General features: G+C 44.6%; 1 protein-coding gene across 5 annotated transcripts in view; it reads left to right on the top strand.

The window, feature by feature from the left end:
• Nucleotides 1-20,952, top strand: part of APBA1 (amyloid beta precursor protein binding family A member 1) — a 1,040,959-nt gene that overhangs the window by 893,731 nt on the left and 126,276 nt on the right. For all 5 annotated transcript variants that reach the window (XM_069625788.1, XM_069625787.1, XM_069625786.1 and 2 more), the window contains one exon: nucleotides 1,814-2,026. In XM_069625788.1, coding sequence (XP_069481889.1) covers nucleotides 1,814-2,026 — 213 coding nt within the window. The remainder of the gene's footprint in view (nucleotides 1-1,813; nucleotides 2,027-20,952) is intronic.

The raw sequence follows: 20,952 nt of genomic DNA, 5'->3' as shown, positions 1-20,952 counted from the left end.
TCCATACCACGATCTTCCATAAAGTAGTCCATCCTCGCAATGTAACGTGAAGACGGGCAGATATACATTCGTGTTTAAGAAAAATCTTGATTAACAAACAATATAATGCATTTTAAGAAACATTCTGTAAATTATTTGCAAATTGCTATTGTAAAAAATCTCTTCCTGATTCCATTTTGCTGCATCAGAAGAGAAAGCAATGTGACAGAGTTTGTTTGGGGTGGCCCTTCACAATGTGATCTTTTTCCCCGCCCCCCCCCCCCCTTACATGTGTCATATGTCTGGCAGGCGAAACCGCAGAACACAATTTAGTCTTCCAACTTTATTATCGGGAAGTGTGCAAAGTTAGACCCTAATGTCGCTGGGATGACTGCCATTGTGCTTCACACCCCCGTGGTAACTTCCATTTTAATTATTATGTAATTGTTATGATAATCTCTGTTGTGAATTATTTCTTGTTAGTTGTTATCTGACGTATGTTATGTCTGTGATTGTTCCATGGCTAGCTGTGGTGTCAGAATACCTGTTTTCTTTAAACTCCAGGTGGCATGTTCGAGTTTTCCTTTTGACTCTGCATCTTTAGATGAAGAGTATATTCCAGGTTTCTCAGTCTCTGCTTGAGTTGGACGGAAGTGCCTGCACTGCCTGATATCTTCTTCTAAGGCCATAAAGTAAAATGGGCCTGTGTAGTTGACTTCGGAGATTAGAGAAGATAGGTGTTTTTTTTTTCTGATACCTTTCTTTTGGATGGAGTCAGTGTCATGGTCGAGGTTCTTCTGGTTTCCTCAGATCTCTTACTCTGACAGCTCATCCGTTTCTAAAATTGCACATTTGCACAAGGCGAGTAAGAAGAGTACTACTGATTTTGAGTCCAGCCATTCTAATCAAAAATAGTTATATATCTTTAATTCCTCATTGCTAGCTTCACAGTTGAAAGTTGTTTTTTTATTGTTTTATTTACATTTTTCTAAAGAGACCAAGTCTATGTTCTGCATCAACTCCCCACCACACACAGGCACATTACCCTATTCCTATTCCTTTCCGCCAATCTACCCGCAGGCACGCCTTTCTGACAAGAGACCGTCTGTGTTCTGCATCAACTCCCCACCACACAAAGGCACATTACTCTACTCGCTCCCGCCAATCTACCCACAGGCACTCCTTTCTGGCAAGAGACCAAGGGCCTCATTACGGGTCGGGCGTTCCGGAAATAACAGTGGCGGTTAACCCCGTTCCTTTCCGCCAATCTACCCGCAGACACGCCTTTCTGTCAAGAGAGCAAGTCTATGTTCTGCATCAACTCCCTACCACATACATGCACATTACCCCGCTCCCTCCCGTTAACCCACCCGCAGAGACTCGTTTCTGACAAGAGACCAAGTCTTTTCTGGATCAACAAAAGGAGGCAGGAACTATACAGTCATACATAAGGCTACCAGTAACTTCTTCCATACACATGCAGCTCGCTCTTAAACATACTGATAGTTACCCCAGGGACAGCATACATTGATGTGTGTGCACTGTACCTTGTTTTAATAAAGTTAAACGAGGAAACCCTTATGGCTGTAAATGTGGTATTAGTTCTCTTTCTGTAAAGGAAGAATCTGTTGATTAATCTTGCATCCTTTAAATTCCTTTTGTTTTGACCTCCTCTTTACTGGTCCCCATCACACATAAGCAGGGACTACCTGCAATTACATGTGTTCTTTTTTTACTGGGTGAGTTTATATATAATATCAAAATATGTTTGGGGATAAAGTGAATGATGGACATTGAAAATAACTGATGGATGGCATGCGCCCTTCCCTTTCAGGTTTTCATAGAAAAGCAAAAAGGGGAGATTCTAGGTGTGGTGATCGTGGAGTCCGGCTGGGGGTCTATCCTGCCCACGGTGATCATTGCCAACATGATGCACGGCGGACCTGCTGAGAAATCTGGAAAGCTGAACATTGGAGACCAAGTGATGTCCATTAATGGCACCAGTTTAGTGGGCCTTCCTCTCTCAACGTGCCAGAGTATCATCAAGGTAGGCGGTAGCACTGGTGGTGTACCACCCTGGCAGCGAAATACATTTAAAGAAAAAGCCTAAAGGTGTATACTGTTTTCCAGGAACCCTGTGGAAAGTGTTTTCTGTACTCAGTCTGTGTCCTACTCCTTGCAGCTATTACCAAGTCAATCTTTTTTGGTGTTACATTTCCCAGTGATTGTCATGGCATAGGAAATAAAGTAGAAAACAACATTTTCTGTTACATGCCTCTCCCGCAAAAATATGCTATCATACGAACATTATTTCTTGTAAAAAGGCCATATTGTGGCTTTCTACCCACTGTGTAATTAGTGACACACAGAAATAGCACGTTAAATACAAGCACATATTTTAATTATTCCTACATTACTCTGATTCTAAGCATTGTCTGAGAGCTGATTGTTGAGGCAAGACCTCTGTTATGATGTCTAAAATAACCCTTTGAAAGAAAACACTTGGCTCATGGCTGTGTGATATTTCTAATGCCGTGCCTTTTCTGACGATTGAAGCCACGTCTTTCAAGTTTACATTTGGGATCCATCTTTGAATGTTGAAGAGTAATCTGAAAACTGTGAAAAAAGTGTTATGTAATGGCTGCTTGGGGCGTGCAGTGGAATGCTGCGCAGAAAAGAACACCCAGGTTCTGCAGTCATTGAAGCACACTTGAGGAGTCTTTCTATAGAGAAGTCCTTAATTGCCAGTGTCGCGTCTGAGGTCCTCAAGAGTGGCACCTTTGTCCCTGAATTGCGGAATCTGTGTGGAAGACTCAAGACTCAAGTCTGCAGCAGGTGATGAAGGTAATGTGAACTGAAGTGAAAGCAAAACTTCACGGCTGCAAGGTTTTGAATAAATCCTAACCACAGGCACATTTCTGGGCAAACCTCCAGACCATCGTTTTTCAGCCTGCCAAGCCATTAAAGAATAGGAAAGACCTTATGCAAATATGGGCGTGTCCCACCCCCAAAGGGGCAGTCCAGCCAAACTGCTAGGTCACATCCCTTCTGCACCAGACCACAAGCATCCCCAGACATGTTTCTGCCTTGTTGGACCTCACCAGTGAGGAGTAGCTTGGGTCTCTAGGCCGAGCAGGCTCAAGACCCACATCTGGGCATACCCGTGCGAAGCGGGGTGACTAAAACAAAACCAAAAGTTGATGGCTGGAAGGTTTGAATAAATCATAACAACGGGCATAGTTCTGGTCAGCCCTCCAGAATATCTTTTTTCTGCCTGACAAGCCATTACAGTCTGGGGGGTTGCCCAGAGCAATGCCAAACCTTCCAGCCATCATCTCTTTTTATTTTGAGGTAATGTGAACTGGCAGAAATATTGGCACTTGTGCGACTATTAGATGCAATTTTTATAGGAATCCATGGCGAACAGGAACTGCAGAAAGTCCACGCTAGCAAGGTGAAAAGTGTAATCCAAAAGTCCAGAATCAGAGAAGTCATTGATGACCTTTATGAGAGCCTGTGAAGGTTATTGGCAGGAAGCAAATCTGACAGTCGAATTGTCAATGGCTGTGGTTAAATCAAGGTGGAGTGTTTGGCATAGAATAGACGATGAGCTATATTTGCCTCGATTAAAGCTCTATAAAGACTCACTGACACTTACTGACCAACGAATCTTGAGACTGCATCTTAAAAAATTCCCTTTGGAAAGAATACGCATGTAGTATCTGAAGTTTTGCCTAAATTGTTTACATACTTTGAAGGTTATTGGCCCTAGAATTGGCCTGCAAAGAGATGAACGCATATGTAGGGTGTGTAAAACTAATTCTTTGGAATCACTAAGTCATTTGGATTCGGAATGTCCCTTACTTATGCAGAAGAGAATTCTGGACTTGTGAAAATCTGTGCACTCTGCTTCATCTGTAACACCTTCTAACCGATGGTGAAGATTAACTGATGGAAGTAGGATAGCTATGATTATTGCAGTAGTGGCATTTTGAAAAGAGATTTTTGCAAAATTGGGAGATAATGCATAAGTGCATTTTAAATGTTTCTGATCATGTGGATGTGCTAAATCTATTGTTAATAATGAGCTTTAATTGGGAACGTATTTGATATGATTTAGAAGGGTGAATTATGGATAGGGTTAAAGATTGCTTGATAGTTCCGCTGTCTAGGTTTGATGAGTTTTATACGAGTAAATGTGTATGGTTTGATATTAACCAGAAACACACAGAAAATGTGCAAGGAGCAGGTTCAGAAGCTGAGGCTGGAGCTAGAGCATTGGTTCCACTAAAAGACCAAAAGCTGAAGGACAGACCAAGGTGGCTGGGGACAGGTGATGACTAAAACCCTGGATCAGAGTTTGACAGCGTCATGGGTATGAGCCTGTCAGAGAAGCACAGGACACCTCTCAACCTGGGGTAGGCGTTGTACCCGAGCACAGCCAGAACCAGACCTACCCTAGGGATGCTGAGAGGGATTGTGAGAGGCAGGTGCCTCGCTGTAGTGCTTCTCCATTGCTTGACATGAACACCCCGTTGTCCATCTCCAGTAAAGATACAGACGGACCGCTGTGGCGCAGCAACAACCTCTCCACAGGGCCGCCCGTCGCCCGACCACAGGAAGAATACAGAGCAGGACACTGCCACGTAGCACCAGCCTCCCTACAACGCAGCCCCGGTCCCAGCTGCCCACGGCATAGCAGCCCAGGCCACAGAAACTCAACCTGCAATTTGAGCCCTAGGTAGACAAGGTTCACGGGGTCAAGAGGTCCACTTTCCTGGAGGGGTGTCAACCAGCCACATGCTGCCATGGCGGAACCAGAGAAAGGGGACAGAGATCCTGAGGTCCATAACTGGACCAAGATGTCTGGGCATCTTGTGATGTAAAGGCCAGGCTTCAGCAGTCAGGCGGAGGCAAAGGAGGCAAAAAGGCAGGAGGGGAAAAGGAGGGAAGAGGACGGTCTAATGAAAAGCTAACACGGGATGGGGCAGAGGGGGCATTTAAAGGGGTGAGGGTTACAATCCATGATGTATGCTTTTGATCCTCTGTTGGAAGAGCCTGTTGACAGGAGAAGAGATTGGCGAAGGAGGGTTCATCTGGGCTTACTGACTGAGCAGGCGATATAGAAGCTAGAACCCCCAAGGGTCAAAAGGACTGAATTACAATGCTGTAATTATCACAAGTTTTTTTTAACTATAAACCACAGCTTCTACAGAGAGCGAGAAAAGAAAGCCTTCCCCCCAGTGTACCATGAAGGATTTTTCCAAGATCAGTCTCACAAGGACCCCTGGCTCCCGATTGTGTTTGATGTCATGCTGCTAATTGGTACCCCTGTCCCAGTACCTAGTACCATCGACCTCTCTGCCTCAGTCATGTCTCGCTCCCTCTCAGTATCCTAACATTAGACTCAGAGACTATAGCTACTAGCATGCGCCACACCTCATATACCACAGTAATGGCCAGTAAAGCACAGTGAGCAGCACCTTCCATAGAGGACCGATTTTGGGTCCCAACAGAGGTTAGAGTTATGCCACCTGCAACAGCAGGAGAGAAGATACTTTGAATGGGAAATGACTACAAGTACCACAATACACCTGGGTCCAATGTATTAAACCTGGCCTGGACCAGAAAGAGAGAAATGGTTGCCCTGCTGTTTACAGACTTCCCCCAACCATTAAGGTGCCAAATGGGTGGCCCAACACTTGCCCAAGGGTCCCCAAACTGGCTACAATGGGACCATGGTGCTGCAACAGCATCAACGCTAGAACCAGCAGGGAGCTAGGCAGCAGAAGGGGAGAGTAGGGTACACCCCCCAAAACTCTATGGACAGTAACTTGCCTGAAACAGGAAGAGGAGTAGGACAGAGGTTAACTGTTGCCACAAACCACATTGCTGGTTGGAGGAAAAGGGAACGGAGGCTGAAAAAAGTGTAGAGTTAAAGGCCCTTTTGAAGTCTCCCAGGAAAAGTTCCATCCCCTAAGATGGGCGATAGGAGGGATTTGGTTTAGACAAAGCAAGGATTGGCCTAGGGTTACAGCTTACCCAAATGTGCATTGGAAGCCTAAGAAAGTTTCAGGACAGAAGGGGGAGTACTATAGGAAGCAAGTAGAGTCTGTTTTGAGGGTGTGTTGTTTGGGTGAGGCCAGGGGATGTCCAGAAGGACCAGGAGACCATAGAGATGTTGGAAGAGCTTACTGGTATGTTTGGAGAGAGAGAAGGTAACTTTCTAGGATAAAGAGAGTGGTACTAACTGGATGCACCTGGGTGTCGGTGAGAGAATGATTGAAGGTAAATTTCAGAGTGAGAGCGGGGGGAGAGGTGAGAGAATGATTGAAGGTCAGTTTCAGAGTGAGAGCGGGGGGCAGCCCACAGTAGGACTGGGAGAGAGGGATTACAAGTAATGCTTGAGAGGGAGAGCAGTTGAGAGTAGTGGTGGTAGGGGGATTGAAGGTTATTTCAGAGGGAAAGCTAGAAGATGGTTGATTGTAGAAGTGTGAGAAAGGAAATGAAGATAATTTTGGAGGGAAAGTTGTAGAGTGGCTGGGAGAGGAATGAAGGGGGGAAAATAGTGAGGAGTCAGATGGGGAGTAAGAGGAGGTTGGAAGAATAGTGAGGAGTGAGACGAGGAGCAAATGAGATGAGAAGTAGACTGAAAAGATGCCATACTGAATGTTAGCCCTGGCCATTTAGTTGAGCTACTCCATCCCCTTTATTATTGTGTCCACAATCATATACAGTAAACTTGAGTCAGTCTTTTCTGGTCCTCTGACCTTTGTCTGGTATATGACAGCCCCTACAGCAACTATTATTTAAACTATCTTTTCAATCTTAAAGACAAATATATTGATCATGGACTATTGGATATATCTATATAGCTCCTCTTGGGCACTTGCTCAGTTTTTCTGTTGGGGCCTCCAGCCTTTCTTTCTCTTGTCTGGACCTCTACTCTTTCCTGCTCTGCCTTCCCCTTGGTCAGAGCCTTCGTCTTCACCTTCTCGGCTTCTGCCTTCGCTTCCTCTGCCCTTTTCTTTAGACTTGGTCTGTGGCCAGGTCTCTATCCACCGGCCTTTTGGTTTCTGCATTTTTGGTCACCAACTTTGTCTTCTCCTGATTCCAGTTTTTACAATAAGTCTCTCCCATCAGGGTCTTAAAATCAACCTCTTTTCTCCAAGAGTTCAATTTAACCATTCCACTCTAGGTCACACAATCTACCCAGCTGTTTTTCTCTGCTCACTGGGTTTTACAATCTGGACGTTCCACTATAGGTAATTCAGCAAGCACAGCAATCTTCCACTCTGCTCCAGCAATATTCCTTCTCCTCTTTAACACTACAGCTCATATTCTTTGTACCACAAAACTCTCTTCCACTCTTGCCATGGGAGGTGGCCCCGATATAGTGCTTGGACCTGCCTAGCTTTCCGCTAATTGGCCAAATGGGAACATTTCCCTTCTCTAAATTTGTTTTGAAACCTCCAGTGAAAAACAGCTCAGGATACGTATCGAGCATTTCTTCGGTGGGGTGGGGTTTAGAAAGTGGTGTTACTTTGTTTGGTGCAGTGCTGGAATCCTTTGCCTTCATTTTAATGGAGGGAGTGGCTGCAGTTTATTCTGTCTCCCTTGTGCTGGCAATTGTGAGGGAGACATGATTTCTCTCCTCCCCAGCGTTCCCAGTAGCGTGGAATGGAAGTAGAGCTATGCCTGTGTCTACTAAATGTTGGGGAGAGAACTGGTCTTCCTGCTGCCACTCTGAATATCAAATGGACGAGGAGTGTGTGTTCCCCAAGACTCCCTTCTTTTTGTCAAAGTGATTGATCTTTGACCAGGGATATGCTTTCACTGCTCACAGCTGGTGGTGTGGACCTGGGAATACCATGCCAAAGTTGATGTGGTGAAGTCAATGTGGTTCACTTCACCACATTATTCTGTAATAACAGTCTGAAAAACCCAGGTCCTTTCCCAGGGGTTGTCATACTCAATGCAGATAATCAAAGCTTGAAAAATTCCTGCAGGAAGCTTAAGGCAGTCAGTAAATTAGAGCTATTTAAAGATGATCCAGACCATCACAAATAGTGGTGCAGTTGGCTGTGTGTGCCCAAGGAACAGGGCTGTGTTAAACTGTCTAAATGCCCCTTAATTGTATTAAGCATACACATAGCAAGGTTTAGATCCATGCAACTTCCTAAGCGCTAAGAACAAGCTGTTGTAGGAGACCCACTGCAAAAGGAAATTATCTCTAAGCAGGAGCAGAGCTTAGCCACATTAAGCCTCTTGTGAGAAATTAGTCAGGCTGTTACCTGGTCATTGTCAGCAAACCAACACTGTTGGTGCTTTGTGTTTGTTTCGGGTATTAATAGCTGTAGAAAAAAGATTTCAGTTGGATTCTCAACACAAACCATACTTCTCTTTTAGGGGTGGGCCCAATAGTTACATTCAACACAATAGTCAAGGGAAACATGAGGATGCTTCTCGAGACACACGTCTCATGCAAAAATAGATCATGTATTTAAAAAAGTTGTAATCACACGATACAAAAGCCGAAAAACACACATATCGTACCATTACTGAAAAAATAGGTAAATACATTGTATGATATCAATGCTTTGTGCTGTATTATATGCATTTAATGAGGTATAAATATGTTATCCATTAGAGTGAGCGCTGGTTTTTCAGAGTATAAACACTACATTTAGTGTTGGTAGTTTTATGGTTCCCTCAGCTCTTCTGAAATAGTTCTTCCTCTCTTGCCAAACAATCTCTCTAAATAGTATTTGTTCTTGCCCAATTCCACCAATCTGTCTGAAGCATTATGGAGTGTTTGGCAGTGGCTCCAGTCAACACATGTACCAGAGCAGTCTATGCTTCCCCTCTCCACACATTCTTTATGAGACTTGTAGACTTTGGCCAATTCAGTTGAATACACAAAGTAATTGTAGCCCCAACAAAGGTATTAATATTATCTTTATTTCTTCTTGCTAATACTATACATCGGTGCAAGCCATGAAGGTCTGTTTGCATTTCAGGTGGGTGCGGGGACAGCAAGGATCCTGTGCACATCTTTGCCTGAGCACTAGTGGACTAGTGGCTAGAGCCCTCACTTGGGAAGGGAGAAGCACCATGAGCTGCCTTTTGTTTTTTGATTAAGATGAAAAATTACATTTAGCTGGAATCTTCATATTTGTATGATTTCCTTTTAATTGTAGGACATAACAGTCCAAAAAGAACAATGCAAAGGGGCTGAAACCCAGCTCGCAAAGCTTCTCCCTTGTTTTCAGAGTTGGGTGTTCAAGCCTATGCTATGGTCAAGGACCAGTACATCTAGATAAACTTGGGCATAGTATGGAACATGTCTATGTGTTGAGCTACATCTACAGTAACTCGGCCAGATGTTTCACTTTTGTCCGCGATGGTTGCTGTGCGGGAGAGGCAGAAGAGCAGTATCTGATCTAGCTGCCATGGGGGCAGAGGGGATTAGAGAATACCTAAAGCCAGACGTGCATATTAGTTAATGGCATAGTTGGTCATGGGGAACTGGTTGCATACCCCAACCATTATTCATTTTAGGATTTGACATTAGTTGACACCTGATGTATACATTTTGCTGCAATGCAGTACCCTGCATCTCGTCCAGCATCCTCCTGTGCATTGATTTATTTTTCCTCACTGATATGCCCAAAAGCAAAGCAGGTGCACGTCTCCATTGGCGTGGCACTACATCAGGTTGCCGTTCCCAGGCACAAGCTTTTAGCCATACCCAAGATGTCCCATTACTTACCCCCTAGGGGTGGGTCCTCGATGGCTTTCTTAAGCTCATAGTGATGTGCTGAGCTGAAGCTGGTTTATAACTGCATAGGCTTCATGACTGCAACATTAACAGCATAGATGTTTGAGCACTCTACAGCCATGTGAACTGGGTTTAAACCTCTCCATCAATGATTTTTTTAATTGTGATCTAATATGATCGAAAATGCCTACAATCAAAGTAAAAAAAATGGCTGGGTACAGAACAAAAGATATAAATTAGCATTACAGGCAGTCTCTATAAGGACGGGGAGCAACACATTTAGGGCGTTGGGGGATAGAGGGGGAGGCGGTTCACTTCAGCAGTGTGATTGCTAAAAGGTTTATCTCCAGTTAGGCAGACTCCAGGTCCCCTCAGCGACTAAAGCCTTTTCTAGTTGAGTGCATACCTCCACTCCCACCTAAAATGCAAAGAAACGTTCATCCCTGGTTGAGCAGGTATTTTTAATTTTTTTAATTTTTTACAAACGCCACGTGTTCCACACTTGCCGCTACTGTAAATGAAAGGCGGGTTCAGTACGGGAGAGGTTGATCGTTTCCCAGATGGACTCTCCAGTACTCCTCGGCAGTAGCGTGTGCAGATGCTGCTCTTCTGCCCCTCCCCCACAGCACTGGGCCTTCAGTTAAAACAGCGTTGAATTCTGAATTATGAATTAGGAAAGGACCTCTCCTGAAAGGTGAAGAGGGAAACTAAAGGTGCTGTTAAGCAAGGGTTGTGCAAAGTTTGCATTCAGAGGTGACATTCCATGAGGTGGTCATCTTGAATGTGTGGATTTACGCCTTCAAGAACAGCCATCTCGCTGGAGAGCAGCTGGTGGGGTAAGAGACAGAATTAAAATCAATATATTGACAGAGTTACTTTAGAGAAGCAAATAGAAAGAACTTCTATCCTGTCAAATGCCCACATTTTTACATTTCTACCTTTCAATGTATTTCTTTACATTTATTCTGGTGAGGGTATGCTATGGGAGTTTTTTTTCAGAGTTAATAATATCAAGAACATTGTTCGGGCCCGATATTACTTGCAGTATTCAATTGAAGTAGCCCAGTAATGCATTTGCCAAAGTAATGAAAGCCAGATTGCTGTATTTGTGTTCGGGGAAGAACAGCAACTAGATACAACTATGCCACTGAACATTATTTGTGTTTACAGGCTCAACTAAGCACTGTGAAACACTGTTTTCAACTTATCACTTCCCTCAAGTAGCTATCAGATAAAGGGCATTAGTGGACCAAGCGGGGGCAAGCTAGGGAATTTCAGCTGATGCCCTTCTGCAGTCACCTACTAACATTGGTTGTCTAAGAGAAATTGAACTTGAGACATCATTTATTTAAATCTTTTAATTCAGACTAATGATGCCATTTTCAGGACTCATCCAGTTTTTCTAGGAAAACCTTTCCCAGCCCGAATATGAAAGCCAATTTTTAAGTACCTACTTGATGCTTCTGTATGCTATGTGTTTTTCATAATAACATGGCATTATGTTGGCAAAGCTGGTAAAATAACCCAATAAAAAAAGGAATTAATTTTAAACATACATACCTACTGTATAAATATTCTGGAAAAAAAAAACATTGGTGGGGAATATGTCACCCACATGTTCCCAGATGAGGGTTCCACCAACATTGGCAATGATCTGTGCTTTAACGCTTATGTTCCTGAGTCTCTTCCCATGTAATATGTGTTACCTCCCCCACTCTGCCAGGAAATGTAAGAGATGTCATTGGCTTTTACTGAGACTTTTGAGTCTGTTGATCAACACTTGCCCCACTTTTGATATGCAAATATAGGTGATTGGGTATGAGGGCAGATGATCAGCAGCTAGACGCTTATTTAGGACAAGTGTTAGTATATGAGCAAATTGCAAGAGTTGAGTGAACTTTAAAATAAAGTTGCTCCCTGCTGGAGACATCTGTGTGAAAATAATATTTATATTGTGTGTACAGATGCATCTGACCGCTGTGAAATGTTTATTTTAGCTGATTGGTTCCACAAAACAAATCAGGTAAAAGAGCTTTGGCTGACTAAACATGGCCAAACTGAGTAACTACATATTCAGACTCACGACGCTGCCCATCTACAGTATAAGACCCACACCAGCATTGGTCATCTAGAAGGGATCGAACTTGGGGCATATTTTGAATTATTTAAAACATGACTAATGAGGACATTTTGAGAACTCCAGCACTTCTCCTAGGCCACATGTGCTCTGCCCGAGTATGCACTCCAGTTATTACGGATCTACTGTCTAGTACTTATATGTTGATGATGACATGACTTTATTTTGTGCTTTAACAGATCCTTGACCAGACAAATAACCTAGAGCATTGATGACGTAGAGTTTGATGCATTTAAAGAACATTTTTTTAATACCCCAATATTAAGACTTATTAATAATTAGCATGTATTGTAAAATGTTCATTAATAATAGTACATTTTAATATAGTGTTATTCAAAATGTTTTAGATGGTCAAACTCTACATTTATTTATTTGTTTTATTTTATTGAGCATTTGTAAGGCACTTTATACAACATAATTATGTTTCAAATCACCAATGCACACCTTTATTTGTTTAGCCTAGTCTATTAACTGTTTCAGCCCACATAAAGCCATTCCATCATCATGCAATTTGTGCTGTTGTTAAATGGCTGAAATAAAAGAAATGGAGTGTATCAGTGATAGCGATCTAAGGCGACACGATTGACTGATCAATTTCCCCTGAGCGAGTGCCCTGACCTTTAGTCCATCAGTGAATGAGCAGGAGCTTAGAATGCGGTTGAATGACAAGCAGACACCAACTGGGAAATAATATAGCATCTTGCACAGATGTATCAGCCATGTATTGAGGATATTTTGGGTGCAGATCTGTGGCAAGATGTCAATGAAAAGGCCGCTATGGGTGATTTAAAAAATGGCCAAATGTTTCTCGCTAGTACAGTATAATAATGTTTCAGGAGACGATTAGCCAAGAAAACTCAAAAAACAAATATACATAGTCAACACAAAAATAAAATCAGACATTTAACAAATATGACTGGATGGTGCGATTGACCCTGCTAAGGTGGCGTGGGTCCAAGAACCCCTCTCAACCTGGTGTAGGTCGCCTACCAGGGCAAAGCCAGAGCCAGACTTACCATATGGGTGCTGTGGGGGGGGGGGGGGGTAGAAGGGATCCATGCCCCTGGCTCCTCGGTATACATTAAGCAATGCCTGTATATTGGTGCCATTTTCCCTGACCTGATGGCTATCAGCCTCTGTCCTGGCCAGGTATCTTTCTCTTCTCTTTCGGCTGGTTGCTGAGGGGCTACAATTACCATTAGAGGTGGGGGAGCCAGAGATTTCACAGGTAGGGCACAAAACGGGTGGGAGGTGTTGTGCCAGGGTCAAACAAGAAGGTGTCAAACCATCAATAATACCATGGAGCAATGGTATGGGAAGATACAGTTGAATATGAAAAGGGTGAGCTTTAAAGTGAACATTTTCAGTGTCACTCTTGTGAATATATTTGGTGCAAACTCTGTGTCAGAAAGTGTGTATTTAAAAAGCGCAGCATGGGCCACCAAGGATTTGTAGAAAAAACTGAAAAGTCCTACAGGACAACAATTGATGTGTTCGGAAACTGATATTCAAGACTGGCACATGGCCACTGTCTCCACACAACAAAAGGGCTGGGAGAAGAAGTAGGCCTGAGTGTAAACAAAGAATACATCATGGTAGCAACAGCTGGTTATTGAAGAGAGGAGGCTGCCAGAAACAGGCCCAGAGATCAGTCTTTCACAAGAAAGCCCACCCAGGGAACAGACAGAAAACTCTGGGAGAGTAATCATGCAGCTATTCAGTGAACCAAAATCATAATCCTGCCAGAAAAACAAAAGCACACAGAATAACATCTCCACACAACTCCCGTTCCCAGGCTATCTACCGGATGGGCATTGCATGAGCAAGCTTCTTTCAATCACAATACCATTGGTCACTTCACCATTCCAAAATGAAAATAATGTGTTATTTCTCTAGCGCTTTCTCCAAAGCGCTGCATGTCGATAAATGTGTGCCGAGGTTCATACCCATTTATCTACCTTGGAAGGATGAAAAGCTGAGTTGGTCTGGCAGGGATGACAACCTGCAACCTACCTATCACACACAGTTCACAGAAGCGACTGCTCAACCTGCTGAGCTATCTTTCCAGCTATGGTATAGAATAATATTAAGAAAGATGAAGATTTATTTTCTGAGTGTCACTTATCAGTGCACAAGCAACGGGTAGGCGAGTATGAGGCCCTGCTGCACTTCGCACTCCGCCTCCATGTCACAATTGAAAATAACGAGATTGCAGGGGGCGGGAATGGCATGTATTGACTGGAGCAGCACACACAGCCGGTGTGCAGGGCCAGTGCCGGGCCTCGGATCTATATCGCACCTTCACAAGACCCTCATGATGCTGGCAGTTAAGCGGCCAGAATATATAGGAAGATGCGAGCGCGTCTTTTTTAAATTGAAGGAGTGGGCGAACGCCCGGTGGGGATCATGGCTGGCCCCTGCTTTGGGCAGGCCCGACCCCCGAAGGGCTCACCCAGCTCTATCAAAGTGGCAACTGGACAAAGAAATATATTCCTGCCCAGCGCTGCCTGTCTAATGCCACTGCTCCCAAGCATGCTCGAATACTCTAATTTACTAACATTACAATGATGAAGGGCTAAGGATTCCAAGCTATTGTGGCATGGGCTCAGTGGTGCAACGAAACCTACATTTCAAGGGGGGGCGGAGGGGTGGAGGGATAACCCTTCCAATGTTGGGGGAGGCACTAACTTCAGAGACTGAGGGAGGGACACACTTATTGTGTGGGGTGCATCTAACTTCTTTGGGCATTCTAATGAGACTATTGTAATGGAGCTACAATGTTACAAGCAGTTAACTCTGGCCTTTGTGTCTGAAAGCACCCACTTAAGGACTGCTGTGAGAATGAGAGGTCTCCTGTTTCCCCTCTACCCTTCAAATCACTCCCCTGGCTTACAAGTACTAAACCCACATCACTATTTTAATTGCTTAAAAAATTATGCATATGAATGCAGGTGCTAACAATGAAATGCTTTACGTTATGCGAGACGGGCATGGTATCAAGAGAGACACAGAAAAGGAACAGTTTGAAAACCTTTATAAACTGTGTTGGGTTGGTGGAATGCCAACTGGCCCCAACTATAAAGGGGTGGTTCCCTCAACTGATGCTTCTAGTTTCCGTAAGTCCAAAACCAAAGTCCATCTGTGTCTAAACCTATGCTTGCCCTCATTATTAGAGAAAATGTGTTGAGGGATCTCCTTAAAGAAGAAAATGGTGGTTAAAAAGGAAATGTAAACCAGAGCTTGTTTCAGGTAGTCTTACCAATAGGTGTAAAATAGTTCAACTCAAAAGGATTGCCCTTGGAACCTAACCTTCCACATAGAGCTCTTGCCGTAAGCCAATAAGGTTCAAAATATCTCTAGGTCACTTGGGGGTCCCTTCCCCAAGCTTCAAACCTTTCAGTTCCAAATAAAAAGACACAGTTCTTGTTATTCCTCACAGGCTTCCCTTCCCCAAGGTTTAGGCCTCTCTTCCCAATGTTCAACGATGTCTTTTGTGGGCCTCTCAGGGTTCTATCCCCAAGCCTAGGCCCCTCTGGTTTCACACAAGTTCATCTTGTCAAGATGATCCGTTTTAACACACAGTTCTCCATGGCGTAGTGTCAGAGACTTTAAATAATCGCTTGGGCTTTGACTCCTCCCCTGTGCGACCACTTTGACCCCTCTCTTTGTACTCTCTCTTCCTTCTGGCACCTTTCCCTCCTGTGCCCTCTCCTGTCTGGCTTTATTCCTCGTCCACCTTTCTTTCCTTCTATGGTGCACACCTGCACCCTCCTCATCTTCACAGTGCTTCTTGTACAGTCTTCGTGACTTTATCGTGCCCCGGCACTCCGTCCTTCGCTGGTGCACCCTTGGACAGTACTTTACTTTTATTGTGCCTCTTTTCATCCTGCAGGTCTTCCTCACCCTCCTTTCCAGCTTTCAGGTTGTGCTCACCTTTTCTTTACTTTCTTTCACTTTGTCTTCAACTTTTTCCATCTGTCGGGTCGCTCACACCATCCCTTTGCTTTCTGTCACTCTGCTTTTCAATCTGTCGGGTTGCTAGCACCTCACTTTACTGTATTTTGCTTTGCGCCCCTTGCGCACTCTGCTTTTCCTTTCTTTTTCTTTCTGCTTGTGGCTTTACTTTGTTTTCTCCTATAACCCGCCTCTCCCGCACCATCCATCCTCACACTGCTGGGTTCCTCTCATTCACATAGAGACTCACCCAGGCAGCGTGGCGCCGGCCAGCAGCTCCCCAGGATACGGGGTGTGAGGTCAGAGTCTCACCCACTGCCCCTCAGACGCCCCTGCGACCGACACATGTCCCAGGGGAATGAGCACTGGCCTGGACACGGTCAATAAGAAACCACTCGCCTTCCTCCGGCTTCATGGAGACACTGCTCCTCTGCCAAGCTGCAAGCCCTCTGTTACAATGGGCCAGCATCTCAGCGTCCTGTTCTCCTCCGGTCCTCCCAGGCTTCTCCTGTTACTGCCTTCACGTTCCAACCAGTAATCCCAGCTCGCTCGTACTTCTTGGCAGAATCACACCTTTTATACCTGAAGTAATTGTCAAGTGGATTCAGGTGTAAATAGTTTGGGTTGATTGCCTGACTCTCTCAGTGGAACAGTCTGCTGGCGTTACATGGTAACCCTCACTTTGTATTCCTGTGTTGTTTCTATGAATAATTCTCATTGCTCCCAATGGCCTCTTCTTCGTCCCAGTCTTTAGTAGAAATGGGGAGGGGGAGTTGGGGTGTGATTGCAAATACCCCTTTAAGGCAGATGGAGTGTGGGTTAGTGTTTAATTGGGATAGGGGGAATACCATGCCTCGCCCTTGGGTATTCTCCTCCCAATCCCCTGTGACCCTCCACTTAGGTGATCCTTCCTCGCTTGTCCACACCCAGGGTTGGATTCCAAAAGAGATGCCCTTCCCTGGCCACCTGAATGAAAGATCCTGTGGGAGCAGGTGGGAGAATACCGTCAGGTTTCTCACAGTTTGGAATTGCAGGGCCTTTGTCAACAGTGAAGCTCAGGCACTGTTTAACATCTGTGTCCTGTTCTTGATGGCCACGGCTCTGTAGGTCAGCCAGGTCAAAGTCAACATAGCCCAAATTTCGGGTAGGGGCTGAAGCCCGTTCAGCACAATGGTGTTGCACCATGGCGTGGGCTTGACTTCTAAAAATATCTTGTATGAATAGGCTTGCAAAGCATAAACTTGTAGGACAGCTGAAGCAAGGTAGCAAATGCATAACAGAATATTGAGAACAGGACAAGATCAAAGACGGACCTTTGTCTACAAATGCCTAACAGCGAAAGCTACTCATTTTAGCATTTGGAAGAATGCTGAGCAGACACGTTTCAACACACCGCATGAAGGGCCTCTTTTTCTAATGTTATGTCTCACTTGTTTCCCAGTGCCGTGACTCTGCTCTATATCACACCTTCACTAGACCCTCCTGATGCTGGCAGTCAGGCGGCCAGAATACAGGCAGACACAAGCATGTATTTATTTTATTTTTTTAAATTGAAGGAGTGGGTGAGCACCCAGTGGGGCTCATGGCCGGCCCCTGCTTTGGGCAGGCACTGGCTCGAGATGGGGGTCAGGCCAGAGCCCTAGGTGTGGATTGGGCAAGCTAGAGCCCTTCCGGGCTCGCCTAGCTCTAATTACCAGCATGCGTTAGACTCCTCAGACCCCCGAGATGGATAACGGTTCCTGGAAGGTCGCACCATTCAAACAAGTACCACAATGTACCTGGGCCAAGAGAGATGACCCAGCCAGAATAAGGGGAAACAACCTGGTTGTCTGAATGGTAATGGGCTAGGCTGCCGCATTCAGGAGCCAAATGGGAGACCAAACATACACTACAGACTGCCCAGGCATGCTACAGGAGAGCCGGGGAGTGACAGCAGCAGAACTGGGACCAGCAGAGAGCAAAAAAGGCCTAAATGAGACTGGGAAACCCACCCCAAAGCCTTGGTGGACATTAATTTTCTTGTTATAGGTGACAACCAGAGAACAGATGACCACAATGACTGCATGGCTAGTGAAAACATTAGACTGGAAAGGGGGTTGGGCTATCAACTTTTATGAAGACTTCCTAGGGAAATTCCAGCCCACAAGAAGGAGGAGTTGGGAATAGCGAAGCGATTGGCTCAGGGAAGTAACTGACTCAGTGCTCAATGGGAGCAGAGAGAACCTTCTGGGCAGGAAGGGGATAGGACCATAAAAAGTCAACAGAGTAGTAGGTCTGCAGCAAGAATTGTCTGGGTCAGAGGAGGTGAGAATGGACCAAGAGACCAGAGAGGAGAGTGCAGCAGGTGGAGGAGTACTTGAAGGTGAGTGTGTTTCGAGAGAGTGAAGGTAAAGTGTTAGGATTGGCAAAGTAGTGGCTATTTTTATTGTATGCTTGGTGGTGAGTGAGTGAGTAATGAGGATACTTTAGGAAGGAGATTAGGAGACAGAAGGCGGATTTGAGTGGTTGAGAGAGAGAGAGAGAAATAGAAAGAGCAAGGGAGAAAGACAGATAAGCTAAGAGGGAAAAGATATAGGAGGGTGGATGAGAACAGGCAGGATTAGTCACGGGAGGGGTCGAGATCAGGAGGTAGGCAGAGACTGGAGAAGTAAGGGAAGTTATAGGACCAGGAGAAGGAGGGTAGAAAGTCAGATGGAAAGTAGGAGGGGGAGGGGGAGGGAGAGAGAGAGTGTGTTCAGATAACAAATAATAAAAAATGATGCAATAAAATCACCAATAGAATGTCCTCCGTGGCAATGCAGACACTGTCCCAAAACCATATTAAAAAGTTTTTTTACTGGATCCAGTTGCTGACACAAGGGCTTTTACTGTATTTCACAAGTCAGAGGCCAAACACGTTCTCTAGAAACCGGATAATAGACTATCCCTGATTAGGTCACTTAGAAAGTCCCTGAGGGAGTTGGACATGTAAGACTACAGCCTTTAGGGCCCCTTATAATAGGGCCGGCATAGAGCACATAGATTCCCTGGCGGTAGTAAAGCAGTATTTGTCAAGTCCTTTTTACAGAGTTTGGAAGTCTGGGCTAGGGAGGTGTGAGCCCCCTTCAAATGATTAGGGGAAGCATACAGGCACCACCCTAGATTTAGAGCCTAAGTGGTCTTTTTCTTGTAGCGTTTCTTCTTTTTATTTTTTTTAAACTGAGCACAGATTTACTGGCCACGTGACTTATTGAGAATCTTGTCACACAAGATATAAAATAAGGGCTCAATTACATTGAATCCTGTTCTTTACGGATATAAAACTATGTGTACAGTAGGTACTTAAAACTGACGGATGCAGACCTAGGCAGGGCATTGGTAGCATAGGGCACATCGATGAGGGCTAATTCGTACATTTTCCCAGTACCTAGTTTGATCACTCCTAGACAGCCAAAGGTTATATGGGAACTGTGTAACTCAAATGTATGTTTACAACATGTGGTCCCTACTAAATGGCCATTGTCTTTTTTTCCTTTGATGTAATTAAGATCTGTCTCACTGCCCATTATGAATAACAATTATTGGTGCATGTGGCTTGCTGTTTCTCCTTGCGCCTGTACAGTAACTCTAAAAATCTCTTGATTTTATTTCTATATTTACTGTGGCAAACCAGAAGGATGACTCAGACGTGTGTGATTCATAGTTCAAGGGTTTTATTCAAAATTAAAAGGATCAACTTGCCCTATTTCAGTGAGGGATCTTCCCTACCTAGCAAAGCAAAACTAAGGATTGGTGGTAAAGTCCAAAATGAAGTCTGAATCCTATCCAACTAACTGGCCCTATCACTTTAGAAAACACCTAACCAACAGCAAAAAGCATAGGCTTTGTACAGCAGCCTCAACACAGCTTCTGCCTGGTCCAGTTCATACATAGATAATTCATAGTCTTCAACGGTATCTCGTTTCCAGCAGGTTATCTTTCCTGGTCTCCAACTCAAAGTAAAGATTTCAAAAGCATCTGTTTCTTGATGCAAAACAATCCCACTCCTCCAAGATGATTTGAAAACAACAGAAAGAATGCTTTTGTCTTTTCTTGATTCAAGGTGTTGGGATTCCCCAAAGTTCTGTAGTTTTGCAGTTTGCTTGGCTTTCTTAGCCTCGATTCAAATAATTGTGTCTGTTTCTTTCTCTCCTTTCATTGGTTATTTACAACCTCAGGTTTCTCATACTCCCAATCACAAAGTTGGCACCTTGTAGCAGTAGTGTTACACTCACCTGATATCCCCGGAGGCATCTGGAAGGCTCTGAGATCTGGAACCCTGGATGCATAGTTGCCCAGTGCTGAATAATGAATCTGCAATTACAGAAGGGAGGATTTGTGATAACTGTCTCTAATGGGTGAACCTCCCACTTCCCTCTGACCGATTCCCTTCCCACTGGGTTCTTTTCTTACCTTAATTATTTGTAGGATGAGCTATCCGTCCTGCGTTTCTTGTGCAGGGGCGCTTCACGTTTGGTGGCGAGCTGCCCGAGTTGCTTCACTGGTGCAGTACGCCTTCCTTGGGCCCAGGCCTGCTGTGACCCCGAATATGCTGGTAGGCAGGTAGGTTTGTAAATTGTAAGTCTTTGTTCTGTTTATGGTGGGAATTCGTTAATGTCTTTTTCTCCTTCTTTTCAGGTGCAAAGGTCTTGATGCTGGCATACCGGATGGAGAGGCAAGTTTTCTAGGTAAGAGAAAGCGCGAAGCCCAGCGCCTTTATTGTCTTTCATAGCTAACCTGTGTTTTCTTCTTCTTCTCATCACAGGCCGCTGTGGTGCTGCGAGTGAATGAGAGCGCGATGAAAAACAGGCCCTCGGAATCTGTTAAGGTAAGTACAGTGCTGTGCGGTAGTTTAATATTGAAAGCACACCTGAATATGTCTCTTTTCCTTTGCAGATGTTGCTGTGGTGCTCCCGATGGAAGCGTGGCGAAGCGCGATGGAATTCGATGTTTTGGAAGCACGCGTTTTAATATTGTTTTTCCCTTTCTCGTTATTGCCGGTCGCAATGTTCGAACAGCAGCTGTGGTAGAGGTTCACCGGAAGTCCTTAAACTAGTACTCACAGGTGAGTGATGTTTCTTCT

The sequence above is a fragment of the Ambystoma mexicanum genome, chromosome 6p (genome assembly GCF_040938575.1).
Source record: "Ambystoma mexicanum isolate Mex_15411 chromosome 6p, UKY_AmexF1_1, whole genome shotgun sequence".
NCBI classification, from domain to species: Eukaryota; Metazoa; Chordata; class Amphibia; order Caudata; family Ambystomatidae; genus Ambystoma; species Ambystoma mexicanum.
This window is presented reverse-complemented; position numbering and strand designations above follow the sequence as displayed.